General features: G+C 34.9%; 4 protein-coding genes across 5 annotated transcripts in view; 3 read left to right on the top strand and 1 right to left on the bottom strand.

The window, feature by feature from the left end:
• Nucleotides 1–393: 393 nt before the first annotated feature.
• Nab2 (Nuclear polyadenosine RNA-binding 2) lies at nucleotides 394–5,321 on the top strand. 2 transcript variants are annotated; one of them, XM_033330322.2, is made up of 7 exons: nucleotides 394–596; nucleotides 1,041–2,747; nucleotides 2,846–2,999; nucleotides 3,096–3,256; nucleotides 3,337–3,631; nucleotides 3,718–3,847; nucleotides 3,937–5,321. In XM_033330322.2, exons 1-7 carry the CDS (start codon nucleotides 558–560, stop codon nucleotides 4,160–4,162), a joined length of 2,712 nt encoding a protein of 903 aa, XP_033186213.1. In that variant the 5' UTR covers nucleotides 394–557; the 3' UTR covers nucleotides 4,163–5,321. The 2 variants fall into 2 exon arrangements, with proteins under 2 accessions (XP_033186213.1, XP_033186212.1); XM_033330321.2 differs by having other exon boundaries at nucleotides 395–596; nucleotides 2,834–2,999.
• A 2,298-nt stretch (nucleotides 5,322–7,619) lies between these two features.
• On the top strand, nucleotides 7,620–9,164 carry LOC117154910 (uncharacterized). The gene is made up of 3 exons (XM_033330328.2): nucleotides 7,620–7,947; nucleotides 8,302–8,382; nucleotides 8,506–9,164. Exons 1-3 carry the CDS (start codon nucleotides 7,690–7,692, stop codon nucleotides 9,109–9,111), a joined length of 945 nt encoding a protein of 314 aa, XP_033186219.2. The 5' UTR covers nucleotides 7,620–7,689; the 3' UTR covers nucleotides 9,112–9,164.
• Nucleotides 9,165–14,099: 4,935 nt separating this feature from the next.
• On the top strand, nucleotides 14,100–16,162 carry LOC117154913 (uncharacterized). The gene is made up of 4 exons (XM_076621580.1): nucleotides 14,100–14,268; nucleotides 14,415–14,747; nucleotides 15,102–15,182; nucleotides 15,306–16,162. The coding sequence occupies exons 1-4, from the start codon at nucleotides 14,101–14,103 to the stop codon at nucleotides 15,909–15,911; spliced, it is 1,188 nt and encodes a 395-aa protein (XP_076477695.1). The 5' UTR covers nucleotide 14,100; the 3' UTR covers nucleotides 15,912–16,162.
• A 3,938-nt stretch (nucleotides 16,163–20,100) lies between these two features.
• Nucleotides 20,101–23,039, bottom strand: part of dlp (glypican dally-like) — a 132,381-nt gene continuing 129,442 nt past the window's right edge. The window contains exon 8 of the mRNA XM_033330352.2: nucleotides 20,101–22,072. Within this exon, the coding sequence (XP_033186243.1) occupies nucleotides 21,735–22,072 (338 nt within the window). The 3' untranslated portion in view covers nucleotides 20,101–21,734. The remainder of the gene's footprint in view (nucleotides 22,073–23,039) is intronic.

Here is a 23,039-nt window from a genome sequence, read left to right as displayed (position 1 = left end):
CATGATCACATCTTTTCTTTTCATTTAAATATATGTTCAATTTATATATTGCCGCCTTTGCTACGTCATGAAGATAGTAAAGTACATACTATCCGAAGAAGACCGACCTACCTACCTGGTCGTACCAACGGCAAAAATATTTCCGTCCACGGTATGCTCATTCTAATAGAGGGAAAACTGTATATATAAAGTTGATGAAAAGCGAATTGAGCATTTATTATATCCACATTGCGCTTGTATAATTTTAAATTATGAACGATGTAATTTCGGTATGAATATTATTTTTAGTTTGGTAATAAGAGATTTATAAACGCCCTGTTTATAAAAGTATTAAGGAGAAGTAATTGTTATTTATACAATATAGGTCTATATACTTGGAATACGTACAGAGTTTCCTGCCTAGGTTGCTTACTTACTAGAAGGAAGCATTCTGATTCTGATCCTTCGTGGCGGAGAATGTTTTTACTCTTCAATATCCGTGATAATATCGTCGATTTTGTGACTCGACAATAGTTTTCTTTCCCCGCGTGTTCAATTTATTAAATGTGATCAACATCATGGATATACGCGGGATAGAAGTTACGAATCAATTGCGGGTAAGTGAAAGATTTACGCTTTTACCTGATTATACTTGCATTGTTCTATTCGCCTTGTTGTGTTCAATAATTTCCGATGCAGAACTTTGGCGGATTATCGACAAGTCTCTGTTTAATGTCTTTCTTGTTGTATGATAGTTTTGTCGTTAGGTTTTGACAATTTACACATTACAATTATTGCAGTTTTATATGGGAGTTACACTTTCGATACGACGCTCGATTAATTTAGTGATTAATTTGCATAGAAATTTCATATATATATATATTTAAAAGTCAAGAAAAAGTGGAAAAGCATTGAAAATAAAATATTTGGAAACGATAAAGATGTTGAAATTTTGTAAATGGCCAAAAATAATAAGGAATTATATAAATTATAAGGGAAACACATCAATCTCTATATCAGAAACTTCACAATAAAAATGACTTATAATTTTTTCTTTTCAGAGTGCTATTCGTGCTAAATTATTGGAATTAGGGATAAGATATGATGAAGAACTACCAGATTATATTTTAGTAATGGTTGTAAATAAAAAGTCTCGTCAACAGATGCACGAGGATCTATATTTATTTCTGGAAAATTGCACAACTCCATTTGTCGATTGGTTGCATGACCAAGTATTGAAAAAATTGCAGAAAGTTACTGTAGCTAAGAAAAGATCATTGAGGGAATTTGTGCCTACAGTCGTTGTAAAACAAGAGGAAGAAAGGAAAAAGAGGAAGACATCAACAACTTCCTTTTTGGAAGATCAAGCTGCTAATCAGACCATTGATAAGTCTTCCAATAAAAGTGTGAAAGATGATAAATCATTCCATAAACAAAATACAAAAACATTCTTATCTAGTCAAAAATTGGAGACAACACAAAATAAAAGTGTAGATAAACTTGTAAAAGTTGCCAATAACGAGACTAAATCAGATGGAACAGCAAATCATATTGTTCCCCAGCAATCAGTACCAAAAAGAATACAGACAAATGATAGTCAAAGTATGAATACAAATAAAGAAGTTTCAACTTTTGAGTCTTCTAATAATAAATCTAGAGACTCCTATGTTGAGACAAAAATGGACGATACACCATCTAGAAATTTAAAAAGACCACTAGACACGACAAATAGTTATAAGGATAGTTTGGAGAAAAAGCAAAGTGAAGTGAAAAGGTCAAAAGTCGAGGAGGATGGAGAGAGCAGAACAGATGATAACACGAAGAAATTGAAGTCTTGCGTCAATAAACCGAAAGTTACATCTGTTGTATCTGTAAAAAATCGTTTAGGTGTGGTATCACCAAGAAAAAAGTTTGAAGTTCACAGAGAGAAAATGGATATCGAAAGTCGGTCTAGGCAGACTGAAAAGCGTCGGTTGGATAATCGCAATAATAATTTTCCGAGGGGAAGACCTTTTGATACGGAGGATCGTACGAAGAGGAACCGTGAGATCGAATTGAAACATGAATCTGATAAAGTTAGTAGTATAAAAACTCGACTGGGTAATTCCAAGGTCGAAAAAGCATCCAAAAATTTAGAGTTAAGGGAGAAAGTAAATTCTAATCTAAAATCGAAATCTGCAGAAAAAACAACGGGTACGATTAAAGATCGCTTAGGGATCGCGACTGTTAATAAATCACCTAAACAATTAGGGAATAAAGAACCTATAGAATTTAAAAGCAAACCTTTGGAACAAGATCGCGATACCTTGTCCAACAATAAAAATATAAAGAATAGATTGGGACCATTAAAGAATAATTTTAAGCCAGTTAGCGTTAAGTCTGGCTTTAATTCGTCAATCAGACGTTCTCAAAGTAGCGAGGATGAGGACTACCTCAATCTAGGTGCAGAAGAGGAATTAGATGATGACCCACAATCTGTGGGTACAAGTGGACCTATTAAATCCCATATAATAGCTGTAAATAAACCTGTACCAGTTAAGACTGATAGAAAACGACTGAAATTATTAGCAAAGAATAACAAAGAATGCAGCGATGCAGAGGAAGAAGTTGAGGAAACTAAAATACCCAGTAAAGTAATTGTGACACCAAGACCTCTAAAACCATTGCAACCAACGCAAAAACGTGCTACGCAATCACTTTTATTAAGAGCTGTTGCCGAGGCAAATCAATCTGTTGTTACACAAAAGAATCCGGAGCCATCCTTATTGGTATGTATAAAATGTAATAGATACTAATAGTACTGATTAAAAACAATTTGATACATATTTTAATCGATGAATATTTTTTCATTAAGAAACTTTCACAGGAAAAAAAGCAAACATTGAAACATCTTAAACCACCCGCTGTGCGAGACGTGGGTCAAAATTTATCAGTACATTTGAATTCCAATAAAAGATTGGTTATGGAAAAAATACAAGTAGAATTAAATACAGATGTTTCAGAATCGAAATCAAAGCCTTGTAAGTGTATTTTTACTCTACTTTTTCTTTTTTTTTTGGAGATATATATAATACTTAAAATTGTTTCTCTAATATTTAGTATTATACGGTCTGTAGATGTACCGCAACCAGTTACCGAGGAACATATGGGTGTCGTAATGTCTTTATTCCAAAGGAGTGACGACAACCAAAAATTTTTAGTTACGCTCAATGGATATAACACTAATTTAATGAAAGATAAAGTGACGTCTGACGACGATGAACGACTGGAAATGGAGGTACGTACTTTGTAATTGTCTGAACCGTAAATTTTCTTTGATTCTGCTTATTCATTTTATCAATTGACATTAACTTATAGGTGAATGAGGATGACGAACTTGCATTATCAACAATTCAAAACGATATATATATTCAGAATGAATCAGAAACTTCTGTCTTTCAAGCAACGGAAATTGAAACTGAAGGTGATATAAGCGTAAAAGAAAGAACGGAGGAGAACAATGAAAATTGCAATACGGAGAATGTAGAGAAAATAGAAGAGATACCAAAAAAAAGGAGAAAATTAAGCCCAATTATTTATAATAGATCTCGTTTACCAAGTCCCACAGATTTAAAATCCAGCACATTATTAACGAATCCATTATTAGCTAAACGTAAATAATACAATTTCACTAATTTACTTCTTACATAAATTCTATAATACAAATTTTACAAATATAACGTTGTCTTTTGCATCCAGGTCTAGATAAAAAACCACTAACAGAAAACACGGTAGCGGTGATAGATAAATCGAAAGAGAAATGTAGATACTGGCCCAATTGTACATTAGGAAATAAGTGCGCGTATCTTCATCCCCTCATTATGTGCAGGTTACTATTTTATTTAATTCTTTCCATTCATTATCATTCACATTAGTTAAGTATTTTTTAACTGCTTCTTATCTTTTCCTACATTATAGTGCATTTCCTGCGTGTAAGTTTGGAGACAAGTGTGCTTACAGACATCCCAAATGTAAATTCGGCTTGTCCTGCACAAAACTAGGATGCGTGTTCTCTCATCCCGCCCAGCAGTGCAAGTATCACCCATTCTGCACTAAACCAGCGTGTCCATATTCTCACCCGATGCCGGTCGCTGTGGAGGCGTCTAGTCAAAGGGCGAAATTCACATGGCGCAGACAAGATTGAGTCACACCATTGTACAAACGATGTACAAATTTTCCTTTCCTCTAATGATAGATTGACATGTATATTAGCAAGGATACTATCACGACTACTTGATTTTCAGTAACAAAACTCGATACATGTAACGAGAGTAGCAATAATAATAGCAATAGATCAATGTTGTCCAATTATATTATGTTAGGTGCGTTGTTGATAACTAAGAGACTAATTAATGATTGACAAGTATTAAGGATCTTTCCTTTTTACTCAGAGATCTTATACATTCGTAGATATATTTAGTTAATGTACATGTATTGCACTTTACGAATACAGTGTTACAGTGGTATAACTTTTATCGATTACGGTCAAAAATCTTTTATTACAATGTACCTTGTTCTTTCACATATTGCTAGCGATAGTATTCTTGCTGATGCAATGAAAAAAAAGTAACATTCTACTTTGTACAAATGAACGAGTGTACGTTTCGATCGCAAACTTTGGATGGAATTTCGACGTTCGACTCCCATTTAATCTGTATCATACATCATGTCGATTCACGGAGCAGCAGTTTGCATTTGTTCAGTAATACATTTAATGGCGTTCTAGTTTTATTCGTTCCCCGGTCTACGAATTACAGGCATTGTCTTTTACCATTTCGCCGATCTGTTTAAATAGATTGCGTGGAGTGTCTATTCGTTTTTCTCCTAGTTTTAAGAAAACATCAGTGAAACATTACATTAATTCGATATTAATGCGACTTTAACAAATAATATATATAATTGTAGTAAACAATGAGTTTTTTGTTCACTCTTCTTGCCTATTTTAAACATAGGCATTCAATTCTTTTTCTACGTTATATCAGACAGATATACCTACCTTCGAAATTTACACGAACTATATTTATTAATCAATGGCTGTGCAATGTAATTGTCATAACATAATTTCACTCGAACAATAGAAAATATTTGTTCGAGAATTACAAATGATATAAACTTTTTTGTGTAATTTATAATTTTTATTATCATACGTGAATGTAGCGTAAAAGAAAGCGAAAGCCAGCTTTGTGCACTTTATTATCTGTTTATTAAACCAATGAAATTAAATTCATTAATCAACCTGTTTAGGTACTACGAGAATATAAATCTTGTATAAAGGACTATAAATACACGGTTATATCTATAAATTTTAAGCAATTCTATTTTCTTAAATATTCCTACATTTTACCTTCATCATCCAATCAATACTAGAATTACCGAACCGTAATGTGCTTTGATATACTATATATATATAGTATAGATATAATCATAATTAAAATAATATCAGATAATGTTTCTATTTCAGTAAAAGTTAAGATCAATTTTGTTATAATACACACGTATTTTTGGTAAGCGCAAAAAGAAATCTGAAATCTTCGGGGTAATTATACTGTTAAAGTATAAGTTTATTTCAATAAAAATCACAAATATAACAGTATCACCAGTAGTAATTTCTTCTGATTATTATGCTTCAACATTAACTCTTTCAGAATCTAGATTGAACTTTTTAAATATCAAAGATACTAAGAAATTATCTTGCAGTTAATCTGCATTAATTACGTAATTAGTTATATCTTCGTATTATATTTTATTCGCCTATTATATATTATATATTTATATATTAAATTCTCGCGATAAACCTGTACACACATATGCATACGTATATATAAATTGCTACTGCTGCTTTATAATCTAAGAGCATGTTTTCCTCTACTTGTAGATCAATTCTTCCCCACTGGACAGGTGTTTGTTATAAAAAAAACCTGTCTAATACGATAACACGACAATGAAATGTTTGTGCCATTCCGTAGATACGGAACTAATAATATTATTTTGATTCACAATAGTTTGTTCCATGTCTCATTACTATGAGTAATGAATGGGCTTAGAATATATTCTGTAAATGCGACGATTCATCAAATTTTCTAATTAGTCACAGGGATAAACGAAGAGGAAGATACAAATTACAATGGTACAAGAAACTAAAATTTGCTTCACTGTCGTTGGAATTGCTTGATCGTATTCTTAGTGTATTAATACCTGTATTAGAAATGGTACCTCAATCGCCATTGCAATATACCATTAATCAAGTGCCTATGAAATGAAATATAAATATTCTGTGGTACAAGATTAAGAATAGAAATATGAGCGAGTCATAACGAATATGAAATTCTCTTATTGTCTATAATTATCAAATATTATTGTATTAAATATTCACGAATGCAATTACGAAGTCTTCAAAATTACCACTGAATAGTTGCTCGAAACATGTATATAACTTGTCTAATTCAGTCCCGAGTAAAATAAAGATAATAATTATAATAGAACAATAATATTTTGCACGAGAAAATTTCAGAAAATACCCTGTCGTTGTGAATATTTCCTCCGACCTTATCTTATCTCACGAATTGACACGGTGTCTAGTCGGAGCTTTCTGCCGTTCCGTCCAGTTTTCTTTCGAAACTCGTGGCCAGCCCAACGCATCCCGTCAAATCGTGCACATGCTTTCAAATTACAATTTCGCATAATTCATCACTACCACAAACAGTGTTTCGATTTGTGCCTTCATTTCCAAATATATAGTCGCGAATTCCATCATCGCGATAACATTTCGTTAAGAAGAGTACGTGACTGTTTGTTCGTCTATCTGAAGCTCTCAATGTTATGCCTATTTCTCAATAAATCATAAGTAATATTACTAAAATAATTTCCATTTATCCATCAATCCTTCTCTTCTATAATTATACTATATTTTCAAATAATATTAATATTACCATGTTAATATTAATATTGATATATCTTCAAATTCATCGTAATTGATTTTTCTTTGGTATGCTCAATTACTTGTACCAATTGGTAAGTTTCGTAGCACGAATAACGAGCATATTCAAAGATTTATCATTGATAAAGACGCGGAGCGACTCGATATTTCATGTCTTTAATTAGCCAAACGGTAAAACAACGCTAGCAATGGAAGAAATTTGGCAGGAAAACATCACTGTCCACTACCCTGCCGCCGAAAGGACCATAGGCCAATCAAGAAGTAGTGGGGAGGCTTACAGCTCATCCTTCTTCGAAGGATTACGAGTCCAAACTACCAAAACCGCAATAAAATTTCTAATTAGTCCTGCACTTGCTGTCGTAGTAATAACATTGCTAGCTAGACAGAAAGATGTCGAGAAAATCGGCTGCACGTAAGAGAAAGCAAGTGAGCTCCAAGCGAGTGAGCTCCAAGCGAGGGAGCACCAAGCGAGTGAGCTCTATGCAGGGCAAGGAGACGAAAGATCGGATTATGGTACGTACCCCTTTTTCTCTTAAAGATTTTGATTAAAGTGAAATTCATTCGACCATCAACATTAATTCTTCGTTACTTTTCCTTTATAAGGCAGATATTTTGGAATTCATTGAGATGAATTAAAAATGTAATTGTTAAAATTGCAGGAATATGCTATCATCCCCGAATGTCAGGATCGGTCATACTCTGAAAAAGAATATACAACTTCTCGGGAGGAGAAGATGTGGGATCCGAATGTGAATGTGGAGGGTTGGTTCGATCACTATATTCTGGTAGCCCGAACTGCTTTAACATTGAAGCAGCAACGTGAGGGCATTCCAAACACGGAAGCAATGGAAAACTCGTGTTCTGGTGTTGCGGAACAATACATATCGGATGTTCTTCACAACTCCAACTATGAGCCGCACGAAGCGCTGCAAATGATATGTACTCAAGATATACCGCAGAAAATCGTTGACAAATGGAAGCCAGAGGATATGGTAAGTATCGTACAGTTGATTTTATATCGGGAGTCGAATATTAGAATATTGATAATTTGGCGATCAAATTGAATCGATTATGACAATACAATAAAAATTTCCAATTTTTACACTAGCGTACAACGTTTCATATTTCAAAGTAGATTCTTTAAAGAATTTTAATTGATATCATATAACTCGTAGCGTTGTCTTTCTTTATTTGTTACTATACCTCTGCTTATATTTAATAGTGGAAACTCTATTAGAATGAATTCGCTCTTGGAATATAAAAAAAACTCTTCTACGCCATTGTAGTATCTTTTGACGAAGAATTAAACATTCTAATCTTTTTGTTGTTGCGTTTTGATGTTACAGCAACTCTTCACGGATGGTATCATGAAATACGGCAAAAAGTTTTCAGTCATTAGGAGGAAGATGCTTCCGCATAAACGAGTAGTAAGTTTATTTTCCTACTGCGATAGCTTTTCATAATGTATTTTTTGTCTACCCCTTTTCATTTCGTCTCCAAGAATTAATTTCAAAGAATAAACGAAAACATCTCCAACTTTGTGTTCGCAGGAAGATTTTAGCCTCTTCTACTACGTATGGAAACGAAGCAGTATGGCAGAAGCTTGGAGAAAGTCTCGTGCGATAATTAAAGCCAAAAAACGTAAAATGGAGGAGGAACGTCTTAGGAAACAGTCGAATAACGAACCTCCTTGTAATCTGTCGAATGGCAAAGTTATGACGCGCAGCGCGACTGCCGCTGCGAAACTCGCTCTCCAAAATAGCGAGGGGACAGATAACGACAGTAAGTCGTCTACATCGACAAGTCCATCGGAGAAGGACGAAGAAACTTCTAGTACAGCAGAGTCCACGGATTCTTCGAGGGAACATGTCCAAAAAACAGAAAATGGATTACCCGAATCTGCTATCTTGGAAAAGTCTCCGATGAAAAACAAGCAAATTTCTGATAGCTGTGGAAAACAAAGAGCTAAAAGGAAATTGTCAATTCCACGCAAAATCGTTAACTTCGATGAAAAATCTGCGGATGAAGCCGAGGAAATTAGGTGCGTCCCAGCACCCATTATACCGCGGTGGAAAGAACGGAGAAGAATGAAGAACACGTTGTTTAATAATACTCGAGCGTATATCAGTGTGATTTGCAATTGCCAATGTAAATAGTTAGTTTCAATTAGATCTGATGAACTTTCGTGCCATTTTGTAAGACACAACGAACGAGCAAAATAATTGAAACATATTATCATTATAAGTTTTTACGGATTTTGCGAAATACTAGGATATTTTGAGAATTGAAGAAGTTTCTGTCAGTACAAGACAGTTCCTTAGTAGTTAATTTATATAGGTGTGCATTATTGCCACAATTAAGCAATGTTTTGTATAATTTAGTACTTATAACTTAGTATGTATATTTTTTCATTTAGATATTTTTCTCGACGTGCAATACACTTCACCCAGTAAGCAACATCGGAGTGTGATATTGTTAGAATTTTTATTCATGTTTGTAGTATATGATGGTCAATAAATTGTCGATGAAAGGACGAAAGTAATCTACTGCATTTTTAAATATTCCACTTTTATTGCATACGATCTGTGTCATTAAATGAAATCCTTTGTAATTAGATGCTAGCACACTGTAAGCATGTAACAGCGAGATTTTCTTGAGACGAGGCGCCGCGTGTTTGGAATATGGTGTATGGGTGTATGTGTTTCTGTATGAAAGAGTATGACACAATCATTCCTTTTTTCGCGTTCGAAACTCGCCCCCTTGCGGATTTGCACAATTGTAACCATCCTACTACTAATAAAACGCGTCATAAACAGCATATTCGTATTTCTTTTTATACCACCCTTATCCTTACACATATAACATAAGAATTCTTTTACAGAGAATTTTCCAATTGCGGGATAGGTTACATATTTTAATCAGTTAAAAAAAAAAAAAATAAAAAAAAAGAACGAGATATTAAACACGAATATATGATAAATTAAAACTTAAAAAAACGGACCAGTAGCATGCCGTTTACTAGAAAGGGCTTGAGACAAAGATGTTAGTCATTGTTTAAGACAATGTGCAGGCTGGCAACGAAAGCTCGCTGCGACGATGACGCATCGCCGTTCTTCGTTCTACGGAAGTGGAGGAACACCTCTATTCTCTTAGTTACGATTAGTCTGTTACTCTAACGCGTTATTCTTTTTCCTTGTTTTTCTTTTTTTTGCATTTTTCGAATTCTGCTGCTAATGATCACGACGATACCCAATTTATTTTTGCTAGTTTTGTACTTAAGGAAAGAAAAGAAAAAAATTAAAGACTGAATTTGTGTAGAAATCGAACGAGATTTTGTTTAAGAATCTGCACGTGGTAGAAAATTCACGATAAATCTGTTCAAGTCTACGATGTGGACAGTTTGGACGATCTGGATCGTTCGTGAATGCTTATCACAATACGTAGCAAGCAGTATCGCTGTTTTTGTATAGAATATACGATTGTTTCAATAAGGAAATTCAACATTTTAATCTTTCTAATTTATTAACTTCTTTGGACTTTAGGATGGTAATTTCGTATTTGATCTTATGAAGATTGTTATAATCGTTGATTGATTGTTGTTGTTATTTGTAGATTTGTGTGCATTATACGTTAATATGATCGAAAGAACGTTGTGTTCGTAAAAATCAATGATCCTGTTCAATCTTTGTCCTCGAAATATCTGTAATCAGCTCCCTCAATTTTACTTTCTTGCGCATGAATAAGAATAAACAAAATTCAAATTTACGCGTAAAGAATTGTATCTTTGCACAGTATCTCTTTGTTGAAAGTAAATGTTTATTTGATGACCAATAATAATGATCTAATTCTTGGTAGCCAAAGACGTAGAAAATAGAAAATTGCATGTTGAAGTTGTATACTTCTAAAAAAATCAAATAACAAATCCGTAAAATGGAAACATATAAAGAATCGAGAACAAAGGGTATCAAATACAAGTTTTATACTCTAATTGCCGGAAATAGGAAATTTACAATTGCGCGCTCTATGTTCTCGCTATCATTGAGAATTTCACTAATTTTCACTTATATGTATATAAATCTTGCTTGCCATCGAACTGGGACACTTTGAAATCCTTCTCGTTTTACAATGAATTCTTCTGTCGCAATTCATATCATTTCCATTTCATTCATCCGCAATAGAAGAGCTTCAAGAAAGAACTATACAAGAAAATTTGCAAAGAGATCAAACCGGCATTCTTCCGTCCGTTCAATATTTAATTCTTGTCTCTTTCTTTCGCCACTCTAAATACGTACACGACAAGTTCTCAAAATTCATTGGCTTACATTGTTGTACATGGAGTTGCTCATGTATCATCAAAGTGAGGGAAGAACAGAGACGTGTGCTCGCCTTGGACTTTTCCGTGATTCAATTGCGCGATTCTTTCTTACGAATTTTTTCGAAAGCACGGTAACGATGATAGATAAATCGAAAGAAACATGTAGATACTGACCGAATTGTACATTAGGAAATAAGTACGCGTATCTTCATCCCCTCATTACGTACAGGTTGCTATTTTATTTACTTCTTTCCATTCATTAACATTCACGTTAGTCAAATGTTTTTAACTGCTTCTTATCTTTTTCTGCATTATGGTGTATTTCTTGCGTAAGTTGGGAGACAAGTCTGCTTACAGACATCCCAAATGTAAATTCGGCTTGTCCTGCACAAAACTAGGATGCGCGTTCTCTCATTCCGCACGGCAGTGCAAGTATCATTCATTCTGCATCAAATCAGCGTGTCCATATTCTCACCCGATGCCGGTTGCTGTGGAGGGGCCTAGTCAGAGGACGAAGTTCACGTGGCGCAGACAATATTGAGTCATACCACATTACAAACGATGTACAAATTTCTTCTCTACATGTAGGTCAATTCTTCCCCACCGGACAGGTGTTTGTTATAAAAAGAATCTGTCTAATACGATAACACGATAATGAAATGTTTGTGCCATTCCGTAGATACGGAACTAACTATAATATTATTTTGGTCCACAACAATAGTTCGTTCCATATGTCAATATTATGTAATGAATGAATAGAATATATCATAGAAATACGACAGAATATATCGTACAAATACGAAGATACATAAAATTTTTTAATTTGTCAAAGGGATAAACAAGAAGAAAGATATAGATCACAATGGAACAAGAAACTAAAATTTCCTTCACTGTCGTTGGAATTTTCTTCGAGATCTATTCTTAAAACTAGCGCTTGATCGTATTCTTAGTGTATTGATATCTGTATTAGAAATGGTATCTCAATCGCCATTGCAATATACCATTAATCAAGTGCCTACGAAGTGAAATATAAATATTCTGTGGTACAAGATTAAGAATAGAAATTTGTGCGAGTCGTAACGAATATGAAATTCTTTTATTCTCTCTAATTATCAAATATTATTGTATTAACACGCTCGTCGCCACGTCGATCATATCGGTGCGACGGGTATACTTTCGTGGGCGCCCCGTCACCAACGTATGTTAATTAAATATACGATATTATATATAGCATATACAACGTAAAAATATTGAAACTACATTTCGAAACACATACTTTTTACTAATTTATATTCTGAATAATATATTATATTATTCTATATCGCATGATATTCGTTAAAACATTCCAAACACATTTGAGGCGATTTTGGGCATTTCGACCAAGAGTTGTAGACCGTCATTACTACTTCCCTCACTTTCAAATACAGGGTGTTTGATAACTGCTGGTGCAAGCGGAAAGGGGGCGATTCTACGCGAAATAAGAAGTCGAAAATATAAAATAAAAATTTTTTTTAATTTCTTTTTTTAATTTTTCCATCGAGACAACGATCTACAGTGAGATCCGTTATAACGTTTTTTTCGCGTAGAATCACCCCCTTGCCGCTTGTACCACCAGTTATCAACCACCCTGTATATTTTCACACCGTTTACTGAACATTTTGAGGATGAAAAAATCACTGATGTACGTCTCACTAGTATGCTCCTCGATTAAATGAAAGATCTCAGATATCTGCCATGAGATACCCTTGAATACTCTAGCTGGAAAGCTTATCGCTTTTTCCATTTCAGAAATAAATAATCTTTTCTTTTGCAACGAATCGAAGGCGATAAACATTGAATTACCGCTGTCGCTCTATTTACGTTTGCGTATCGACGGTCGGATTTGGGCCCCGCAGGAAACTTAGCCGAATCACGCTGGGCGACGAACGTGTTAAATATTCACGAATGCAATTACGAAGTCTTCAAAATTATCACTGAATAGTTGCTCGCAACATGAATATAACTTGTTTAATCCAGCTCCAAATAAAATAAAGATAATAATTATAGTAGAACGATAATATGTTGCCGGCGAAAATTTCGGAAAATACCCTTTCTGCCGTTCCGTCCAGTTTTCTTTCAAGGATCGTGACTAGCCCAACGAATCCCGTTAAATCGTGCACATGCCTTCAAATTACAATTTCGAATAATTTATTATTACCATAAACAGTGTATTGAGTTGTGCCTTCATTCCCAAATATATAGTCGCGAATTCCATCATCGCGATAACTTTTCGTTAAGAAGAGTACGTGACTGTTTGTTCGTCTATCTGAAGCTCTCAATGTTATGCCTATTTCTCAATAAATCATAAGTAATATTACTAAAATAATTTCCATTTATTCATCAATCCTTCCCTTCTATAATTATACTATATTTTCAAATAATATTAATATTACCATGTTAATATTAATATTGATATATCTTCAAATTCATCGTAATTGAGTTCTCTTTGGTATGCTCAATTACTTGTACCACTTGGTAAGTTTCGTAGTACGAATAACGAGCATATTCAAAGATATATCATTGATAAAGACGCGGAGCGACTTGATATTTCATGTCTTTAATTAGCCAAACGGTACAACAACGCTAGCAATGGGAGAAATTTGGCAGGTAGGCGTTACTGTCCTATACCGTACCATGCAAAGGAGTATTGGCCAATGAGGTGGTAGTGGGGAGGCTTACAGGTCATCCTTCTTCGAAAGGCTGGGGGTCCAAAGTACCAAACCCGCAATAAAATTTCCTATTAGTCCTGCACTTGCAGTCGTAGTAATAACATTGCTAGCTAGACAGAAAGATGTCGAGAAAATCGGCTGCACGTAAGAGGAAGCAAGTGAGCTCCAAACGAGTGAGCTCCAAGCGAGTGAGCTCCAAGCGAGGGAGCACCAAGCGAGGGAGCACCAAGCGAGGAAGCACCAAGCGAGTGAGCTTTATGCAGCGCAAGGAGACGAAAGATCGGATTATGGTACGTACCCCTTTTTCTCTTAAAGATTTTGATTAATGTGAAATTCATTCGACCATCGACATTAATTCTTCGTTACTTCTCCTTTATAAGGCAGATATTTTGGAATTCATTGAGATGAATTAAAAATGTAATTGTTAAAATTGCAGGAATATGCTATCATCCCCGAATGTCAGGATCGGTCATACTCTGAAAAAGAATATACGACTTCTCGGGAGGAGAAGATGTGGGATCCGAATGTGAATGTGGAGGGTTGGTTCGATCACTATATTCTGGTAGCCCGATCTGCTTTAACATTGAAGCAGCAACGTGAGGGCATTCCAAACACGGAAGCAATGGAAAACTCGTGTTCTGGTGTTGCGGAACAATACATATCGGATGTTCTTCACAACTCCAACTATGAGCCGCACGAAGCGCTGCAAATGATATGTACTCAAGATATACCGCAGAAAATCGTTGACAAATGGAAGCCAGAGGATATGGTAAGTATCGTACAGTTGATTTTATATCGGGAGTCGAATATTAGAATATTGATAATTTGGCGATCAAATTGAATCGATTATGACAATACAATAAAAATTTCCAATTTTTACACTAGCGTACAACGTTTCATATTTCAAAGTAGATTCTTTAAAGAATTTTAATTGATATCATATAACTCGTAGCGTTGTCTTTCTTTATTTGTTACTATACCTCTGCTTATATTTAATAGTGGAAACTCTATTAGAATGAATTCGCTCTTGGAATATAAAAAAAACTCTTCTACGCCATTGTAGTATCTTTTGACGAAGAATTAAACATTCTAATCTTTTTGTTGTTGCGTTTTGATGTTACAGCAACTCTTCACGGATGGTATCATGAAATACGGCAAAAAGTTTTCAGTCATTAGGAGGAAGATGCTTCCGCATAAACGAGTAGTAAGTTTATTTTCCTACTGCGATAGCTTTTCATAATGTATTTTTTGTCTACCCCTTTTCATTTCGTCTCCAAGAATTAATTTCAAAGAATAAACGAAAACATCTCCAACTTTGTGTTCGCAGGAAGATTTTAGCCTCTTCTACTACGTATGGAAACGAAGCAGTATGGCAGAAGCTTGGAGAAAGTCTCGTGCGATAATTAAAGCCAAAAAACGTAAAATGGAGGAGGAACGTCTTCGGAAACAGTCGAATAACGAACCTCCTTGTAATCTGTCGAATGGCAAAGTTATGACGCGCAGCGCGACTGCCGCTGCGAAACTCGCTCTCCAAAATAGCGAGGGGACAGATAACGACAGTAAGTCGTCTACATCGACAAGTCCATCGGAGAAGGACGAAGAAACTTCTAGTACAGCAGAGTCCACGGATTCTTCGAGGGAACATGTGAAAAAAACAGAAAATGGATTACCCGAATCTGCTATCTTGGAAAAGTCTCCGATGAAAAACAAGCAAATTTCTGATAGCTGTGGAAAACAAAGAGCTAAAAGGAAATTGTCAATTCCACGCAAAATCGTTAACTTCGATGAAAAATCTGCGGATGAAGCCGAGGAAATTAAGTGCGTCCCAGCACCCATTATACCGCGGTGGAAAGAACGGAGAAGAATGAAGAACACGTTGTTTAATAATACTCGAGCGTATATCAGTGTGATTTGCAATTGCCAATGTAAATAGTTAGTTTCAATTAGATCTGATGAACTTTTGTGCCATTTTATAAGACACAACGAACGAGCAAAATAATTGAAACATATTATCATTATAAGTTTTTACGAATTTTGCGGAATACTAGGATATTTTGGGAATTGAAGAAGTTGCTGTCAGTACAAGACAGTTCCTTAGTAGATAATTTATATAGGTGTGCATGCAATGTTTTGTATAATTTAGTACTTATTACTTAGTATGTATATTTTTTCATTTAGATATTTTTCTCGACGTGCAATACACTTCACCGAGTAAGCAACATCGGACTGTGATATTGTTAGAATTTTCATTCATGTTTGTAGTATATGATGGTTAATAAATTGTCGATGAAAGGACGAAAGTAATCTACTGCATTTTTAAATATTCCACTTTTATTGCATACGATCTGTGTCATTAAATGAAATCCTTTGTAATTAGATGCTAGCACACTGTAAGCATGTAACAGCGAGATTTTCTTGAGACGAGGCGCCGCGTGTTTGGAATATGGTGTATGGGTGTATGTGTTTCTGTATGAAAGAGTATGACACAATCATTCCTTTTTTCGCGTTCGAAACTCGCCCCCTTGCGGATTTGCACAATTGTAACCATAATACTACTAATAAAACGCGTCATAAACAGCATATTCGTATTTCTTTTTATACCACCCTTATCCTTACACATATAACATAAGAATTCTTTTACAGAGAATTTTCCAATTGCGGGATAGGTTACACATTTTAATCAGTTAAAAAAAAAAAAAAATAAAAAAAAAGAACGAGATATTAAACACGAATATATGATAAATTAAAACTTAAAAAAAACGGACCAGTAGCATGCCGTTTACTAGAAAGGGCTTGAGACAAAGATGTTAGCCATTGTTTAAGACGATGTGCAGGCTGGCAACGAAAGCTCGCTGCGACGATGACGCATCGCCGTTCTTCGTTCCACGGAAGTGGAGGAACACCTCTATTCTCTTAGTTACGATTAGTCTGTTACTCTAACGCGTTATTCTTTTTCCTTGTTTTTCTTTTTTTTGCATTTTTCAAATTCTGCTGCTAATTATCACGACGATACCCAATTTATTTTTGCTAGTTTTGTACTTAAAGAAAGAAAAGAAAAAAATTAAAGACTGGATTTGAGTAGAAATCGAATCTGCACATGGTAGAAAATTTACGATAAATCGTTTTAAGTCTACGATGTGGACAATTTCGACGATCTGGAGGTTTCGTGGTCGCTTGTCACAATATGTAGCAGGCAGTATCGCTGTTTTTGTATTGCCTTTTTTACGAATTTGTAACTATTGCGTTACGATTAATTGTATGAGGGATACTCGCTGTTCCATTTTCTCTGCCCACTTAAATTCCTTTTATTCGTTAAAGTTCCCGCAATTGGAATTTCACACAGAATTTTTATAGCGAATCACAATCCATTTTCTCTTGTAATTCTTTTACGCGATTTTCAGGAAACCATTGCACTCGTTAATAACAGAACAATGATCAGTAAGAATGGAACATACAACGTTTAAATTTAATCTGTGATTGATTTTCTGCTGCAAACTATCCTCCGTTGGATCATTGTAATATTTTTATGCAACAGACGTGAAATTACATCTGCTACTCGGAAAGTTCTTCTTTCTCTTCTTTTGTTGTTTTCCAATACATCGTACGGATGGAACGTCATTTAAGAGATTCATGATCAAATTGAAAATTCACGTTGAATGTTATAAACGGCTCGGCCAAGTGCATTCGCATATACACTTTCATTTTTACGGTCGCATGTATAAATTCTTAGTGTAAATTGGTAGATTATTAAGTATGATTAGCTGGTTACAGTGGGCTAGTCTAAAACAGAAAAGGGAAAGGAATATCACGTAATCTTAAAACGATCCTGCATCGAGATTCGACGAGTACGATCGTCGCGGAAATCTAGGCTGCTCGTTACTCTTTACAATGGCGAACAACGTAAATACGGTACTAGGAATAATAGTAAAAAAAAACGTAAATGTATTTTATTCGAACGTTACTTGATTTAACTCCCTTGATACGAAATGAATCTGTCGAGAAACATAATCTTCTTTTTAGTCAAACTTTACTCCTACACAATTTTAAAATCTTTTAATTTTCGTTCTTTTACAGTAAGAGAGTAGTTCAAAGTCCTATAATTTGTAATTTTTTTTATATTTATTTAATTCCGAAGACATGGATAATTTAGGTTTGAAATTCTAAATGATTTAATTCATAGTTTCACAAACTATCGTAATTAAAATTTTATTATCAGGGGAGTTAAAGACGAATCATGCTCGATGCTATAAGATACTATTTAGCAATCACGTCGATGCGACAAAGCTGTTAAAACACAAGGGTTGCTCCTATTTATCGAACGTAAGGAACTCCCATAGTTTCAGGAAAGTTGTTTCAGTGGTCCATAATTCTTCCACGGTAAAAAAACCCTGTTCCCTGTCTTCGTATCCTTAAATCTTCTCTTTTTAACAAACTGAACACTACAACGAATGTTTAGTCTTGTACGCGTTCGAATTTTGGAAATAATTCTTAAGAAAATTTTAATACAACTTTTAAGGGGATCATCGAACGAATATCTGCCGAAAAGATTCTCTTTCAGCAGAGATGTAACATTTATAACTGAAATCTATTCGACTTTTAATGAAAATTAACCTACTTTGAGATTCTCTTCTTTCTTATTTCTACAGGATTTTCATATAATTACTGTGATCCTATTTCTCTGCTTTAAATGCAAAAAATATTTTTATTATAACTTACAGCTGAAAATTTACTATCTTTACGTCAAGTTAAATTCGAAATTCACACTGTTGAGATTGTGGTGTTCAACTTGTTAAACGTTCTTTCCTTTATCCAACAAGAATTCTACGCGATTCTATATACAGTGACTTTCGTTAATATTCGAAAACTATAGCGTTCTATCCATGTTTATTCTGTACATTTGATCATAATTAAATTAACGTATCTTTTATTTTCTCTGATAATAAAGCATGTATTCTTCCTAAATAATTTGTGGCGTAACAAATAATATATTCGGAAATGTGGTGTTCGTACGTCGGAAAAATCTTCAGACGCTTAATATTTATCCATATTTGTTGATTATACTTCTACAGCTTTGTTATACTTTACAAGCATATATTGAGCGAGATGTACAGCGTACTTCGAAATATCAGTTATTACTTAAAAATCATTGTCATCGGTCAGAAATTTTGAATATAAAACGGAAAAGCGAAGATACTTTTTCTGACGCGCGACGATTAGTCATTCTCAACCGTGAAAACAGGAAAGAGAGAGATAGACAGTCTTTTAAATTTACAGATATTATGAAAAGATACGATCGCGAGGATCGAATAGATTGACTTCGTCAAAAGAGATGGCCAAAAATACTTGATGAACGGGATTAACGAGATAAAAATTTAGACATTTTCAAACGAAATCTAAAATAAAATGTAACTGCAATGGATATTGAAAACACATTGAAATTTGATCGTGGTATAGTTCAGGGATATCAGTTATATAGTTGCCTTCGCGCGTTACATCCACCACCGTAATCATCGGATTTGATTCCAATCGAAAATGAGTATCATGCAAGATTATTCACAAAAAATTATGACAAACATGCCAAATCGATTACGACATGTAATAAAACAAAACGGGTATCCAGGAAATTGATATTTAAAAAATGTATATGATATATACATATGTATTTCTTATGTAAAATCATTGTAGAAAATTAAATGTTCGAATATTTTTGCAACGTATAAATAATACATTTCTTAATATATTATTTGTAATGTCACAAATTATTTAGTTTAAATAAATAAAATTTGCGTTATCGTCAAGAAGAATATATGCTTTATTATCATAAAAAACAAAATATACGTTAGTTTAATTATAGTCAAATGTACAGAGTAGTAACGAATAGAATATTATAGTGTCCCCAATATTGATAGGAGTCACTGTACAAGCACAAGGTTCCTCTTTCTTTCTTTGCCTCGCGAAGCCACGTATTTTCTCAGACGAGCAGGAAAGAAGGAAAGAACCGTGTAATTTCCATTTCTAAACTTACCACTTATCCCGAACGCAACGTATAATTTTTATATTAATTTCACTTTGCAATAATTATAATAATTATAATAATATATATATAATAATATAATTACAAATAATTATTCATATTATTTATTTGAATATTTTCACTAGATTTGTATAGAATATGTCCTTTCGCCCTCTTGTTTTAGGCTCGACGATGCCAGCGTGTGATAGCGGCCAACATCACTCGTTTACTTTTTTTACCTTTTTATTACATTTTTATTTTTTCTCTTTTTTTGTTTAATTTTATCACAGGAGCCTATTCTCGACCGCTCGTTCTACGCTTTGACTCGTTTCGTCGAGTTTCAATTGCTAGGACGATTTCATTCGAATGGCGGATGATAAAATATTATTTTAAATAAATAAAAAAAAAAAAAAGAAAAAAATTGTCGAAGAAAAGTCTAAAACCGTAGATAAAAGAATATCGTCAAATAAATTTCTTTTACCGATCTGTACGATTAAAAAATCGGCCCTCGAGTTCGTCGAGCATTTTGCGTTATTTAACGATAATCAGTAAAAGATAATGAAAGTATATGAATCGTTTATCATACGTCAGCCATCGTCCTACATTCATAATTTTTCATTCGCCACAAACTTTCTTCTCTATTCACAACTCTTTAAACAACACTGATCAACAAGAGACGGTTCTCGAGTTAAAAAATAATCGATATCATCTCCTCGTGAAAACCGAAATAGTTTAATCGTCCTTCTTATTATTTTTTCTCCTTCGTTTTATTTTGTTAAACACAAACATCAATGTTTCGTGTTTGTCGCCGAAATCTAAGATTCTGAGCGATCCTTTCGAACTTGACGCGATCGAAAATGTCTCGCCCTTCGAGCCATAAATATTTCAAACGTTTTCAGGAAAGGGCAGCTGGAAAAGGAAATACGACGCTCGATAGTCAGTCCTTGCGCTTCTCGTATACTTGCTTCCATGTGTCTTTCCTGTACGTTCAAGGCCATTTAGGTCCTCGATGTAGTTCCTGTTCTTCCTACGCCACTACATTTCAAAAGTTTACGATTGGTTCCGAGAATAGAATAATTAACGTCCGGTTTTATTTGGCATAGTTCAATTGCAACATAATCTCATTGATAATTTCAATTTAATTAAAATTTATATTTATGAATAGGTAAAAATCCGCGATATTTGAATTACAAATTTATATTCAATCGTACTTTCGATCATACTATACCAAACGAACCGAGAAACATACATCGAAGCATAAATCGATAAATCCGAAAAATTGTACAATGGCGCAAGAGAAAATAGGAACTGGAAAATAAATTCCTAACTCTAATCCTTTTACAGTCGATCATGCCACTCTTCCTAAAGGCACGCTCGTCAGTCGTACAAAGGCCCGTAGGTCAGTTGCAAATATAATCCCCCATCAACGATACCAGTCTTCCTCTCGAATTCCGGCGTCAGCAAAACATCAAGTTGTTCATCTCATTAATGGTCATTCGGGCACAATACCCCAGTAAAGCAGGGTAAAACCGAGTACCCGTCATTGTAGAAAGTAAAAGAATGCTTTTCCTAATGGATGGAAAAGTACGCGTCGTTGGAAAGCGAGTTATCACTGTCCTTTCTCCTTTCTTTCTCGATTGGCTGGCGTGTTATAGCACTGTTCCAGTCGAGGTGGAGTCACGTAACGTTAAACGGAATATTTATTTACATCGTCCTGCATCGTTCTCCTCGGAAACCACATGATCACAGCCACTCGGTGAGGCAGCCACCGAACCACATCACCACTATGGGCACGAGATACGTTGTCAAAGCACGAGACAAAGATATTTTCTGTCTGCTCGCGCCATTGTCCACGCTGGACGTGCCATTGTTGTTGTTGATATTTGTCTTCTGCTCTATGTCTTTCCTGGGAGGCACGACTTCCGGATGATCGACGGGAGGAGATTGTTTCGGTGTTTCTGGCGGTGAAGATTTCGGTTCGTAGCCAGAGCCTTCCTTGAAACCATCCTCGTCGTCCGTGATCGGATCTTGATCCGGACCGTCCCCGGATCCACTTCCAGAACCGTTCCACTCGGTGTCTTCTAAAAATTAGATTGTCACCCGGTGACGGTGAGCTGATTAGTAAATTCTGAATATGGTATGGTGGCGATGGAGAGGAGAGGATTTCTCTTAGGAAACGTTCTTCGAGTCTTTTTGGATGATGGTCGTGATCGATCGATTGGTGGATTTAAAAGATGCGGAGGAGTTAGTCGAAGAGTTTAGTAGAAGGCGAAGCTTTTCTAGCACGTCCTACGCAGGTTTTCTTGAGATTTCGATTGCGTTATTCGATAGGTATTTTTAGGTTCCTTTAGGTCTTCATTGAAAATTTGTTAATTCGTGAAATTGGAAGATTTGAAGGAGTAAATAAAAAAGATTAGTAGGAGATTTGGAATTCTTCTCGGAGGTGTCGTGCAGGTTTTCTTGAGATTTCAATTATGTTGTTTAACCCTTTGCGAACTATCGCCGCATATATGCGTTCTGCGTAAGCCATCGATTTCGCCGAGAAACTCATACGCGTTCGTCCAAAAAAAAAAAACTGATAGGATCAAAAGACTCATATGTATGTTATTTGAATTTGACATCTATGAATGAAAAGCGTGTCTATGTAAATAAAAGTGACCCGGCAATTTTAAACGATTATTGCGGCAGCAGCTCGGACCCACGGTGCGGTCGGGTCGAACCGTCCCGTCCGCCAAGGGTTAACAGGTATCTTTAGGTTTTTATACACAATGATGGAAAATCGATTCGGATCGATGAATTAGAAAGATGTGAGAAAATCAATCGAAGAATTTAATAAAGAACTTGAATTTTTTATGAGCATGTTATACAGGTGTTTTTGAGGTTTCGTGTGTATCGTTTAGTAGGTATTTTTAGGCCGCTCTGATTCTTAATTTCGAGGATCCATTCGTGTTATCAGATTTGAAAATAAATGCGATAAAATCGAAAAGAGAAACGATCGCTTCTTTAAGGAATGAAGATAAACTAATTCTATAGATTCGCACGTGTCAC

The sequence above is a fragment of the Bombus vancouverensis genome, chromosome 9, assembly GCF_051014615.1.
Source record: "Bombus vancouverensis nearcticus chromosome 9, iyBomVanc1_principal, whole genome shotgun sequence".
Taxonomy (NCBI): domain Eukaryota; kingdom Metazoa; phylum Arthropoda; class Insecta; order Hymenoptera; family Apidae; genus Bombus; species Bombus vancouverensis.
The sequence above is the reverse complement of the archived record's forward strand: the minus strand, read 5'-3'. Positions and strand labels throughout refer to the sequence as shown.

Coding starts and splice junctions, on each gene's coding strand:
- Nab2 (XM_033330321.2), top strand. CDS start 558: ATGGATATACGCGGGATAGAAGTTACGAATCAATTGCGG. Junction 2,748..2,833: donor ATCCGGAGCCATCCTTATTG/GTATGTATAAAA, acceptor TTTTTCATTAAG/AAACTTTCACAGGAAAAAAA. Junction 3,000..3,095: donor AGAATCGAAATCAAAGCCTT/GTAAGTGTATTT, acceptor TACGGTCTGTAG/ATGTACCGCAACCAGTTACC.
- LOC117154910 (XM_033330328.2), top strand. CDS start 7,690: ATGTGGGATCCGAATGTGAATGTGGAGGGTTGGTTCGATCACTATATT. Junction 7,948..8,301: donor AATGGAAGCCAGAGGATATG/GTAAGTATCGTA, acceptor TTGATGTTACAG/CAACTCTTCACGGATGGTAT. Junction 8,383..8,505: donor TGCTTCCGCATAAACGAGTA/GTAAGTTTATTT, acceptor TTGTGTTCGCAG/GAAGATTTTAGCCTCTTCTA.
- LOC117154913 (XM_076621580.1), top strand. CDS start 14,101: ATGTCGAGAAAATCGGCTGCACGTAAGAGGAAGCAAGTGAGCTCCAAA. Junction 14,748..15,101: donor AATGGAAGCCAGAGGATATG/GTAAGTATCGTA, acceptor TTGATGTTACAG/CAACTCTTCACGGATGGTAT. Junction 15,183..15,305: donor TGCTTCCGCATAAACGAGTA/GTAAGTTTATTT, acceptor TTGTGTTCGCAG/GAAGATTTTAGCCTCTTCTA.